Source organism: Atractosteus spatula, chromosome 3, assembly GCF_055471065.1.
Source record: "Atractosteus spatula isolate fAtrSpa1 chromosome 3, fAtrSpa1.hap1, whole genome shotgun sequence".
Taxonomy (NCBI): Eukaryota; Metazoa; Chordata; class Actinopteri; order Semionotiformes; family Lepisosteidae; genus Atractosteus; species Atractosteus spatula.
In genome coordinates this window covers 72,927,872-72,940,495 of record NC_142708.1, presented here as the reverse complement: position 1 = coordinate 72,940,495, position 12,624 = coordinate 72,927,872, and the positions used below count along the sequence as shown (strand labels likewise).

Sequence of the window (12,624 nt, the reverse complement as noted above, 5' to 3'; positions counted from 1 at the left end):
AAGAGAGTGCAAGGGTGGGTGGGTCTTTGCCCTTACCACTGGGAGGTTCCAGGTGGACACGGAGGTCAGCTGGAAACAGGACAGTCAGTCCTGGGGCAGGATGGGAACAAGGAGACTAAGGAAACAGGAGTGGCCAGCGTGTAGGTGTAATGAGTTTACCTTTTATCAAAAAATGTGGAAACCGCTGCATCCCAGAGGTGTGCAGATATCGTGGAGCGCAGTGTCTCGGTGTCACAACAGCAGACAGAAGGCACAGCGACCGCACTGGAAAGAAGAGTAAGAAGCATCCTGGTGCGGGACAGGACCCGCAGTCACGACAGCAACATCCGTTTCGTCTCTTTTTATTGTTTCATCACCCACTCACAGGTACAAATATAAATAAATGACATACTCGCAGGACACACATCAAAAGCATCCACAACGTGGAATTGTGAGAAGACTTACAAAACAGAAGATATTAGCAAGAGTTCAAATGAATTGTAAAGCACGGTACCAGAGCTCCGATTGCAATCCGAATTACAGAGGACGTGCAGGGAAAACACCTTAAAGGTGTTTTGTGGCCTTAGAGGGCAGCGGAAGGACAAAACTGATTAACTGTTGGCTCCACTCTTCAGCAACCCTTACTGTAAATCTGCTGACGCAAGTGGTGTACAGAGGCATCTGACAACTCTTCCCAATTACCAATACAACCATGCTGTAAAACAGGGACCAGCCTAATACGCAACAGGATTGGCTAAAAGGAACACATCAGTAAAAATGGTTAAAGAGAAAGGCTCAATTCCACAGGACATAGTTCAGAGTAGCCCCTTTCTTTATCAACCACTTATGCACGACGTGCATGAAGAGCTTCTCCGACTCGGCTGCTTTTCCGCAGGGTGGATGCCCTTATAATGGGACTGCATTTCTTTAATCGTGTCTTGGGAATGGCGTAAGGCACAGGAACAATCGGAAGTGCCCGTGACATTCTGTAATTCTAGCATTCTGAAACAAACTGGTGACCCATCTGACTGATGTTCTTCTTTATTTGGGGGGCGATGATCAACAAGTGAAATAAAAATTCTGACACCTTGATTTATTCTTATAGCCTGGCCAATCAGGGGGCATATTAAGTTCTTTTGCGTTCAGACACATCGGAAGACGGACACTGTAGCAGGACCGCTTCAGGAATAAGGCTGCAATATGACAAGAGGGCCAGTTCTGGGGGTGGTGCAATGCTGCAGCTGAAAGCCGAGGAACGCCTGTGTGATCAGGGCGTGTTTTTAATTGATCAGCCCTTCCTGTGTGGCTGGAATGATCGTGAGCAGCTCAACGCTGCCCACTGCACCTGGGCCCCCCCCAGCAGAAAGGCTGAGGCCCGAACCTGGCTCGAGGCCTGCAGCTGGGAATGGAGTAGCGCCATCATTCCTCTCCGAAGCGGTTAGAGAGAGGGCGCGGCCTACGGTCGCTGTAATCGCCGAACAGCGCACATCCTCGCCCACCGTGACTCCACTACAACGAAGGGTTTTTGGTTTATGCCTCCACCGGTGGCTTGCCCCGAATTTTCACTTGTTCAAGTAAGGCGAATGGGATAATGAGCACAACACCGACAATTCTGAGTCCGAGCTGGTGATTCGAGTTCAATAAGTGTTTGATTTTAGGAACGGGGGGGAGGGAAACCTAATAAAAAGGGTGGGCGATGTGTTGTGGTGTATGGATGTGCCCCCCGCAACCCCTCCTCTCCCCTGCGTTTCCTGGAGAATACCCACCGATCAGCCGAAAGCGTATGCTAGCCCTCCTCTTCAAAGAGCTGACCGAAAAATAACAACACATCAAAAATCTTCCCTACGGGAAGGATGCTCTCGCAATGATCTGCGGTAAACATTCACATTCCGAAATAAAAATACAGAACAGTCCGTTTGTGCTGAGCAGTGTGCCGGCGCCGCTAGAGATGGTTCTGAAGAATTCCAGGTTGAAGCCGTCCCGGGGAGAGATGATAAGGAAGTGAGGAGCGCGGCGGTGGCAGTGTGGGGCCCACGGCTTGCCCCCCGAGCGCGGGCACCTCATCTGACCAGGTGGTAAGTGAGCCAGTACATGAAGACGGGCTGCAGGCCCGCGATGGCCATGGTCAGGTACATCCGGAGCTGGTTCTTCGCCCCCCTCACCAGCACGCCCTCCGCTGCCGCCTCCGAAAGGATCTTCAGCCTTAAAGTCTTGATCTGCCGGGAGGGGGAGGGGGATCATGGGAAACTGTCAGCATGTGGGGCAAAACCTCCTGTTGCCGCTGCCCAGGGGCTCATTACATCAAACACCTTCAACATCAAAGCCCTCCATGTGAAATAGCATGTCTTTTTCCCTTAACTGAGGGTACAAGTTGGGTGAGACAGGCACACAGAAGGGAAAATTCAGAGGTTTTACATGCAGAGCATCAAAAGGAACCCATCATTTACAACTGCAACAGGCCCACAAAGTTAACCAGTGATTACCTGTGTCATGTCTGTTCAATCAAATGTAAACTCATGAGACACAGATTGACACCTGTCACTCGCAGGAATGACCGGTAGGAGTGTCTACTGTGTGTGTAAGCCTCAGGTTAGGAACTTGTGGCCACTGTTGTTCTGCAAAATAGTGCTCTGCACCAGGCTGAAGGTGCTGTCCTGTGGGATTGTGTCCCATTCTTTCACACACTCTGGACAAGCATGTGATTGGTCACTGATCTCTGGCTCCTGCCTGGCAAGCAGTGCACAGGAAAACGTCCACATTCTCACTGTGCAGCACAGTTGATCTTCCACAAGCAGCATGGGCACAAGCATGTTGTCTTGCAGGAAGCTTGTTGTGGGAGGATGAGAATGTAATTTCAGTGTAATTTTAAGAAATTATAATAAAAGCCGAAATATCCAAAAAAATCCAAGAAATTAATTCATTACATTGCTATTTCATAGCCTCTCCGAGGAATCTTTCTTTTTGGAAGAGTAGGGGGGAAAAAAAAGGGCGCTTTTCAGCAAAACAATGAAAGTGAGGTGTGTGCACATGGGTCACCTTGTCTTGGCAAAGCAACAGGTCCATTTCAGTTTTCCAACATGATGCGGAGGATCACTCAACAAAACTAAAATTAAAAAAACACAAACTAAAAGCTTACCATGAAGACAAAGATGGCTATGCAGCACCAAAGCAGCACCAGATAATAACCTGTTCTTCCGAAAAGCAGCCCGGCCACAACTCCTACAATCATTCTGCAGGGACAGGGGTGAAAACGTGAAGGACCAGTTACACTGAAGAACATGCCCAAGTCAGCACTTTCCAAACTAACACGGCACCCTTCTCAGCCAGGGCGTGAAAGCAGTTTTTTCAGGAACGTTTTTTGTCTTTGTTCTTCCTCAAGGGTGCTCTAAATTGCCTTTTTACGGTATGATTCCCTTTTTACAGTATGAATGTGTAAAATTAAAATAGGGAGATGTTGAACATGTCAACACGTTGGAGACATTTTAATCAGGATACTTTACCCCCTGCTTTCTCCAGTGCAGGCAATGAGCTTAAAGCATAAACAGAGTATAGGAACTATCCTTTAATCTAGCAAATGCACAACTGTAACTCTATAAAAATGCACTGAGCATGAAACACCTATATTCTCTGCATATAACAATACAGCTGCATCCTTAAAGCTCTGCCTTTTTGCCCAGTGTCTGGATGGTATTCTTTAAAGGAAAGACTTGGGAATGTTTGCACAGCTGTCTTTATCTGATCAGGTCCCTGAAGCAGTAAACATGGCAAGGCAATTGTCCTAACTTTTCACTGAGAGTAAACCAACTGTGGTTAATCAGTAAGTCAGCCTTCTTAGAGGATCGGCACAGTAGAGGGTAAAAAGATCAGACAGAATAGTGCAGACTGGATTGTATTCTCTTTTTTCATCCCTTCGGACCATGTGCAAGATATTTACAATGCATCTTTACTCAGCTGACTACCTTTAAGCAGCTGAAACATTGTGTTGTTGTAAATATATGGCCATTTCTAGTAACATTGTTACTATGCTGCACTGCAAAATGAAAAAGACCTGTGCCATGTGACACTCGGCATTCCCTGAAAATAGGGGTGCGTACCTTTTAGTTTTTATACATTTTGCTTGCTTAGCAAGGTAGTATTTGGACCAGATGGTTTGATGGAGATCAGTTATTGTTTACTCTCTCCTTGCGGTCACGTCTGTTAAGAGTACGGGCCACTTCTCAGATAAAAGCCTGGGTTTGAGCCTGCTCCATTTTAGGCTTGGCGTTTTACCTCCTGTTTCTAATCTACATCCAGGCTGCTCATTTGAATATGCCAGACCAGTGTTTTGCAGACATTCAGCACTTTCTGCTAGCATTAGAATCGCCTTACCCCACGTACTTGTACCCAGAGAAGGCTATGAGGTCGATGGTGGTGAGGTCAGTGTTGACTGTGACGAGGTACAGGCTGAGGAGAGTAGCCAGCACTTCGATGATGAGCCACACCAGGGCTGAGCTGGCCTGCATGCCCAGAATTTCAGGGGAAAACCTACACACCACAGGAGGAAAGGAGCAGAGGAGCGGTGACCTAGCTTGACTTTGCTCTGATGGGATTGCAAGCTACAGCCTGGACTGCTTCACTCTGGCAAGCCCCCACGTCAACATACAGGACCCTGGCAGCAGCTACGCGGCAGCATTTCTGCCAAACCTCGCCATCACACAGGACTAACACTGCCCGTTTTTAAACCACACCTGCACTTCCTGTGATCCATCACTCACCTGCCATGATTGTTGCATCTTGTTGCAAACAACACATTGCATACTCCAGTACTGCAATACTGCATACTGCAAGCAAGCAAGCATACTGCAAGTGGAAAGTTTTTGTTCCACACTATTTAAGGAACATTTTTGAACAAGCATTAACCCCTGATTTAACAATAATATGATCAAAAATATCGGGGGTGCTTGAGCCCACACAGCACCCACAGAACACTGCGCCTAGGATTCCGATGAACTACACAATAAGCAAACACTGAATCTGAACTATACAATAAGTAAATGTTTACAAGCTTTTACAAAACACGTCCAGGTAAAGACAGACACCTCAGCCCTTTTTTCAGGAGTTGCAATGGAAGACGCAAGCTGAAGAGAAAGACAGCAGCCGTCTGTTACAAGAGTGCAACTCTATATCAGTGCTGTGTGGCGCAGTAACCTTATACAAGCGCAAAGCCTGCCAGCTCACCTGTTCTGAGTCCCCAGAGCCAGCCCTGCCACCAGGATGTAGGTGATGAATGCCATGGCTGTCGAAACAAACAAGACTGCAGGTTAGGAAAGACACTGGCTGAAGGAACTGTTTGCGACTCATCATGTACATCTTCTAATGTGGAGAATCAATTCAAAAGGCAAACAAGATGTTGAGTATAGTCAAAAGTGTAGAAACTGAATTAAGGGATGTGATGTTAGAATTGTACCATGTACTATTTAGGCCTCATTTAAAACACTGTGTACAAATTTGGTCACCATGTTATAGATAAGATCCTGCTGCTCTGAATCACTCCAGAGAAGAGCAACTGGATTCATTCTGAGGCTTAAGGGAATGTCCTACACCGACAGGCTGAAGGGACTAAACCTTTTTAGTGCTGAACGGAGATGATTACTAGGGGATCCTATACAAGCTCTCAAAAATCTAGTAGGTTTCTTCAGAATTATGTGAGTGAAAGACAAACCTGAGGACACAGGTGAAAAGTACGTGGAAGTGTATTTAAAACTGAGTACTGGCGGCACTGCTTTACACAAAGGGCAGTGGGAGTATGCAACAGGCTACCCCGCCGTGCTGTTGAAATTGAAACCCCCGGCGTCTTTCAGGAAACTGCTGGATGAGATCCTTGGATCAATTAACTACTAATTATCTAACGGGCAAGATGAGCCTAATGGCCTCCTCTCATTTGTAACCTCTCTGAGGTTCCCATCAGTCAGATGCAAAGGAACTATACTGTTAGTACATGCTGATGCACCAGTCATGTGGTCCTCGCTTCCAGTACACACGGGGGCTTCTTGTGTCCATTCAGTCTTGTATCCAGAGCGGAGCTCATCAGGCTGTGGCTGATCTTGCCAGCGCAGTGTTCAGGCAAGGAGCGACGCGGTTTGTCATTCTGACATGGGATATTAAGCGCAGTCAAAACTCTGATGACGGGCGGCTATGTGCTGGCTGGAGGAACCTCAGCCCCCCGCTGGCCCAAGCAGTGCTGTTCTTACCTGGAATGTACAGGTCAGGGGCGTTGATATCGAACCTGGGTGCCACTGGGGTGTCCTGCTGGTAACTCACCTCCCAGTTCTGCACAGAAAGCCAGGAGAGGATTACAAAAAAGCACTTCAACCCCAATGTCTCCCATCACATGGGCAAACACGCCAGGGTAGGACCACTGAATTGCCAATGCAGCAGCAATCAGCCCAGGGGAGAGAAACAGCTGCATCCCTCTTCAGGCTTCTGACCCTGAGCAGTACATGCTGTACATTCAGCAATTAAAAAACCTGTAAGCAAGCCTCAGAATGAGATCATTCACAGCAATACAGAATCTCTAATCTACTGACACAGATTCGATTCTAAAAGTTTCCCTTTCAGCATGAACCACTCTGTGCTGTAAATCCAGCTGTCTGGATGCCAGTGTTCTCACATTATTTCTCTCAGAGGTGAATAAGGAGTGTTTCAAGTCACTGTGAACTTCAAGGTCTTTCATCCAAACATGAGCCAGACATCTCCCGCTGTCACTATTCGGCAGTTACAGAGGCGAGGGCTCAGCTGGCCAGATGTTTTGTGCATTGCTTCCGTCTGTTGACAAAAAGCCTTGCTTTGATCCAGAAGCTTTTCAGAGTGACCTCTTCTGCAGCTGAACATCATGATCTGCATGCAGCACTGGGCAACAGTGCGCGAAACGTGCCGCCATGTGGCCCTGCAGAGCTCAGAACACTTCTGCACAACAGGAGGCTTAATTCGCTGGGTTACATTCCACACAAATAATCCAATTATAGTTAAAAGCAAAAATCAATACCTGGTGCATGTAAGGGAAGACCAGCAGGCCGAGCTTCCTGCCCACATAAACCGTGTCCACTGCAAAGTAGTATTTCAGCTTGGAGATGGGGATGAATCTGTCCAGCTGTGGGGTTCAGAACTGGTCAGTTTGACACCTTGTTTTTTTTGGATTCATGCAGGCTTATAGTCAGGAAAGTCAAAAGCACACATGCCTTGAACACAGAACTGGAATCCTTAGAGGATTCAATTAACAAAGCACTGCTGCAGGCCCAGCTGTGACAGCGACAGGGCGTCTTCAACAAAAGAAGAGACCTCATCGTTTCTTCCTGTAGCGATGCCAGCCTCGTTAACGCTGACTGCTACAGAGGAGCTGTAACGAGCACACAGAGAGCCTTGTCTTCACGCACAACGCGAGCATGCACACATGAGCTGCGAAAGCACGCAAACGAAGGCAAAAATGACATAGCGGCTTAAAAACTTAGTGACTGTGCAAGAACATTTTGCCAACAACGGTCTTGAAAGCTACTCTTCTATTATTAATACAATTATTATAATTTTGTAATGGAAATCCAAGAGGATTTTACATTTAGTCGGAAGATGAATGGAGCCCTGATCAATCCATAAAGATACCATTTAGGAGAAAAGGCACTAAAGGAATGCAATGGGCTATTATTCAGACTCCTGCTTCAGATGTCCTTACGCCATGACTAAGGGACTAAGCCTCTACTCACATTTTTGTCCACGATCTGTTTTCCCTGACTGGCCAGACTGCTGCCATAGGCCATTGCCAGATTGGACATGGGGTCGGAGAGCAGAGCCTGTCCTGGGTAGCCCGCCCCCACTGCTTCCGGGCCCCTGAAACCCGGGCCCACCGCCCTCCCGCCGGTGCTGGTGTCATCGAAGAGCTGGCTGGGGTTGGGCCCGTCCGGGGCCGCGCTCCTCATTCTCGCTTTCTGTTCTGGAAGCGGCAAAACACTCGCAGGTAAGAGATCAGAATGCAGAGACGGGCACGAACACAGGCTTGCAGCCATGTGAAGAGTGCCTGCAGGCGCACACTCCAATACGCTTGCGCTGCAGTGCATTACACATGAGGGCAGCGCGCATCTCTGCTTTTCACATTAACAGGCTGCAGGCTGTCCCAAGACAGCTATTCTGTGGCAAAAGAAGAATCGCACCCCCTCGCTTGGCAGAGGTGTTGCAGAGATGGATCTTCTGTTCCAAGTCAACACTGTGCCGTTTCCCCACACTCGTCTACTGGGCCCCAAGCTTTAGGGCTCTGGTAAATAACTGGTAGGACTGGTCCCGAGCAGCTGAACTGTTGTTTTTGTCCCCATTAGTATATTTTGGAGGAAAACTCCTATGAGTCAGAACTCCAAGAGACAAGGTACAAACAGCTCACCTTAAAAGAGATAAATAGGGAGGTGCATGAAATAAATACTTTATAAGTCTAATAGTACCAAGGGGGGGGGGGGTTGTAACAAAATGTGCAACTAGGGATGTTTTGTGCATTTAAACAATTTCCTACTCAGTCGCCGTCAGGTTATTCTACTGTGGATTTGCACTCTCACCAAGTGAGCCTGCGGTGGAAAAAGCATTCAGCATTTGATTAGAATCAAGCAGCGAAAGCTGGGGTGAGCGAGAAGCATTCCTCGCACATCACTCTGTGTTTTTTTGTTTCCTATTTATCGACCCCAAAAGCCAAGCAACCCTTGATTTGTCATCACCTACTCACCTAAGGCAACTTCATCCTAACCTCCTGGAATGCACCGCCTAAATACAGGCGTAATAAATTCATGAAGCCCTTGTGCAAACACAGCAGCATAAACATGTCGCTGTAGGCTGTGTCTTGAACTACAGTAGAACTAGCCAAGCATTTAAAACTGAAAAGGAATCCCAAACCTACAGGTGACATTTGCTGGGTTATGCTGATTCATTCAGTGCTGTTGCATCCCAGGAAATTCCTAAGCCAAGGAAAATGCTCCACATCCTCCACACTGCGCCCGGCACCAAAACCCCAGCTTGTTCCGACCTCAGTGGAACATCACAAGATGTTTTCGCCCAGAATGAATTTCTCTCAAGAATAAAGACTGCATTATTTCATCCTCAGCCAAGATGTCTCTTGAAGAGGTCACAGGAGCGAGGTAGCAGAGCTGGTGGAGTGGTGCCACAACAACCAGGAGGCCTGACAGGACACAGCCAGCTGGCACTCAGAGCTGAGCAAGTCACATGAGCCCACGTCTCTGCTGGACTCTTCTCTCCAGGTGCTGGGCCTTTCCACCTCAAGGCACAGCCAGGCATTTCTCTGCTAAACTGGATTTGACACATATTTAAAAGGCACTTTCTCCTTTCCTTAAAATGCAATTCCTGAAACTGCACTCCAGTGTCTCTTATAAATCTGAATGTTCGTTTTCTGAACCTAGCTTCTGAACACTGTGGATGTGCAACCCATAAATGTTGCCATATGTGCTGTTAAAACGCACATATTGTCAATAAACCTGTAGGTATTTGTTTATGGTAGCTGTCAACAGCTTGTCTGTAAACTGTGCGCTATACTGTTATACTGTATATAATGTCAGCCTGTCTCTTGTAGGGAAACAGTTCAGAGCCTCCCCCTCTGGCATCTGAATCAGGACTTCACGTGGGAGAAAGAGCCTCCTCTGATCTGAACTAAAAATATCCTCCCCTTCCTGTTTCTGGAGCGCTAGAAGTCCTTCACCCTTTCTAAAAGATGCTGTGCTTCAGGATGTGTTTACACATCTGTACCTAGTTCGGCCTGTGCCCAGATTTACTAACATGACAGAAACTAGAGCACATTCACATCAAATCCCCAAAGCCAGTATAGTTCTGAAGCATACCACCTTCTAGAAACAAAACCCCCCTTCTACTGTATATACAGGGACAACAGAAGCAGGTCTGAAATCCCATCATAGTTTAGAGGCGAGGTGAGTGTCCCAGGTTGACAGCTTGTGTTGAATCCTATTCCTGGGACTGAGATCTTGAGCTGGGACCATCCGCAAGAGGCGCAGTACCAGACAGAACAGCTACATTCAGCAGGGCCTGATGCAGACACTCACACAGACGACTGGTATGTTACAAAACCTGTGACACATCTATGGAATGCTACAAAATTTCCTTTTTCAGCCAATTTATCTGCTTGGATTTTCACCTGAGCAGTGCTGCATTTTAGGACACTGTTCATGCGCTAGACCTCATTCTGACAAGAAACATGCTGGCAGGTCCCTACACCCTGTCCTGCTTATGAATTAAAACACTGCATGTCAGTGTTCCACAAAAACCAGACTATGAAATATGTGTACAAGACAAGAAGATATTTCAAACAAAGCTAAAACTGGCTTTTTCAAGCACTATGGCAGACTTACACAAAGATGAAAAGGAGAACTTTGGATGAGTCAAGACAAAAATTCGAATTGCATTTTCTCCAGTGGACAAGACTGACTGAAAACTTCACAGTCTGTATTGCCTAACGAATGTCACTGCTTTGTTCACGGACCATTATTAAATTACAAAATATCAAAACTCCCAGGCTTTAAAAACAAGTGCCGAAGGACTTTGGCCATGAACGAACCCTCTGCCCCAACAGCTTCAGAAAGCACTGGGCCGGCTGTGGTCTTACTCGGTACCATCGTCATTGGCACTGCGGTACAAACAGCCTTCTACCGTGGTACTTAAACCGCTGTGCTAGGAATAATGTTAACTGTGCTTTACCCAGGTAAGATGGGGGAAAAACTTCGTTTCCTGCAAAAAAAAAGACAACAGCTGTACACTCGCGTCTTCCGTTTCGCTTAGTTTTACTTCCCAATTCAAAGAGCTTCTTTCAGTAACGCAGCGCAGAGGACCGGCATCTCTGTCTCCGCTACACTGTGTCAAGATCCTGCTGTACAGTTCCTTCGCTTACACTGGCTACGGACAGTGCGCTGTAGCCTTGTCTAGCTCAAAAAGACAACTAAAACAGTAGCCCAGATAATCTGGCAGTGACAATATTTTCTGAAACAGATATATCTTGAGCACATAAGTAAAAACACTAAAATATCCACCATCTTCTCCTTTTTTCAGACATGATATATCCTCTTTGTGCCCCCCCCACTTTCATACAATAGGAAAGTGTCACGCAAAAGTGAAAATTAAATACAGATAAATCTGACGTACGTAACTTACGCTGTCTGAACCCGCTAGAGGTCGTTGAGTAATCCATACTGCGGAGATGAACTGACTGAGATGAAAATAATTAGACCACAAAATAATGCAAATACACGAAATTAAATGGCTTACATTCAACTTTGTACAGTACGATGATAAAAAAAAAAACCATTCAAATCGGTAAGGCCCTGCCTCTTTAAAATACAATTAGCAGCGCACAACCGAACTTGAATGTCTGACCAATCAAAGCGTGGTAAATCAGTCCAGCGCGCGATGCACGTAAGGATCCAGCCAATAGGCAGGCTCCGATGTACCGCCTGAACGGAGACGCCCGACCAATGAAAAGCAGACGCACCGACGCGTCGTGAAGATTGACAGCACAATTCACCAGTCACACGCCAGTACAGGGCAAAAAAAAAACCCCGATTTCTCTAAGGAAGGCAGGATGGCGTATCTGGGAGCATATGAGAGAAACTATACAATACTGAGAGATCACAGCAGGTCTGACTTATTATTAACCCACTGTCTACCAAGACTATCGAAGCAAGCCACTGCAGTAAAACAATCTGACTGGTTATTTTGCAAACATCTGTCTGTTTTCTCCTCAGTATAACAATTCCAGATTCTAAAGTGTAAATAAAATGCATAATATTTAAAAAGAAATTACAAAATGCTTAACACCCAATATGCTCGCTTACATTTGTAATTCCTCACATTTTATTCACAGAAACGCATTTATGGTTATTAAATTTTTTTTACCAATTAGCTACCGATAGATAATACCAAAGCGATATAATGCATCATCGTAACATTTCAAACAGCTGCACTGCGAAATATTGTTTATAGCTAATAAAAGCTGTAGTCTGCATGGAGCACACGTTAACCATTTCAACACAGCAACTCTTCAACGTTTTTTTTCTTCAATAAGATTTAGAAGAAAAATAAGATTAATTTTGCTTACTCACTTTTAATCCTGTCATATACGTACCGTCACGTTTATAAAGCTGCCTCTCCAGATAAACTTATATTTGCAAATTGTACCTGGTAGGTACTTTGTCAATTTGAGCGAAAGGGTGTGCGGCTATATCGTTTAAAAAATTCGTTGTAAAAAAAAAACGTACGTAATTGTTAAACATTAAATTCCATCAGATGAATTTCTGTGTCGACTTTGTGTTGTCATCCTGCTAAAGGTGAATCAGTTCTAGGGGAGTTCGGAGTTCGACTTTATGACGTCAAGCCTGCCAGCACGACCCGGCGTTACCCACGCGAGCAAGGAAATACACTACAGCTACACGGAGCAGAGACCAGAAGCGGGGATTTAAATATGTTTTAATCTTCCTGATTTTTTTCCGCGGGCTAGCCGTGCTTAGTGTCTTTTATAATAAACATTAGCCTAGCTCTTTTGTACTATTTAATTCACAGTTATGTGTTAAATAGTAACGCTTTGAGGGTCAAATTATCCCCCCGTGCTTGTATAAAAGC

At 46.0% G+C, this 12,624-nt stretch overlaps 1 protein-coding gene across 4 annotated transcripts; it reads right to left on the bottom strand.

Moving 5' to 3' along the window:
* Positions 1-324: 324 nt before the first annotated feature.
* On the bottom strand, positions 325-12,339 carry yif1b (Yip1 interacting factor homolog B (S. cerevisiae)). 4 transcript variants are annotated; one of them, XM_088911880.1, is made up of 8 exons: positions 12,131-12,339; positions 7,716-7,942; positions 7,004-7,108; positions 6,210-6,288; positions 5,197-5,254; positions 4,348-4,503; positions 3,116-3,209; positions 325-2,195 (listed from the first exon to the last, which is right to left on the bottom strand). In XM_088911880.1, the coding sequence occupies exons 2-8, from the start codon at positions 7,926-7,928 to the stop codon at positions 2,040-2,042; spliced, it is 861 nt and encodes a 286-aa protein (XP_088768006.1). In that variant the 5' UTR covers positions 7,929-7,942; positions 12,131-12,339; the 3' UTR covers positions 325-2,039. The 4 variants fall into 4 exon arrangements, with proteins under 4 accessions (XP_088768006.1, XP_088768007.1, XP_088768004.1 ...); XM_088911881.1 differs by having other exon boundaries at positions 12,108-12,178; XM_088911878.1 differs by lacking the exon at positions 12,131-12,339 and adding an exon at positions 11,161-11,379.
* Between the last annotated feature and the right edge of the window lie 285 nt (positions 12,340-12,624).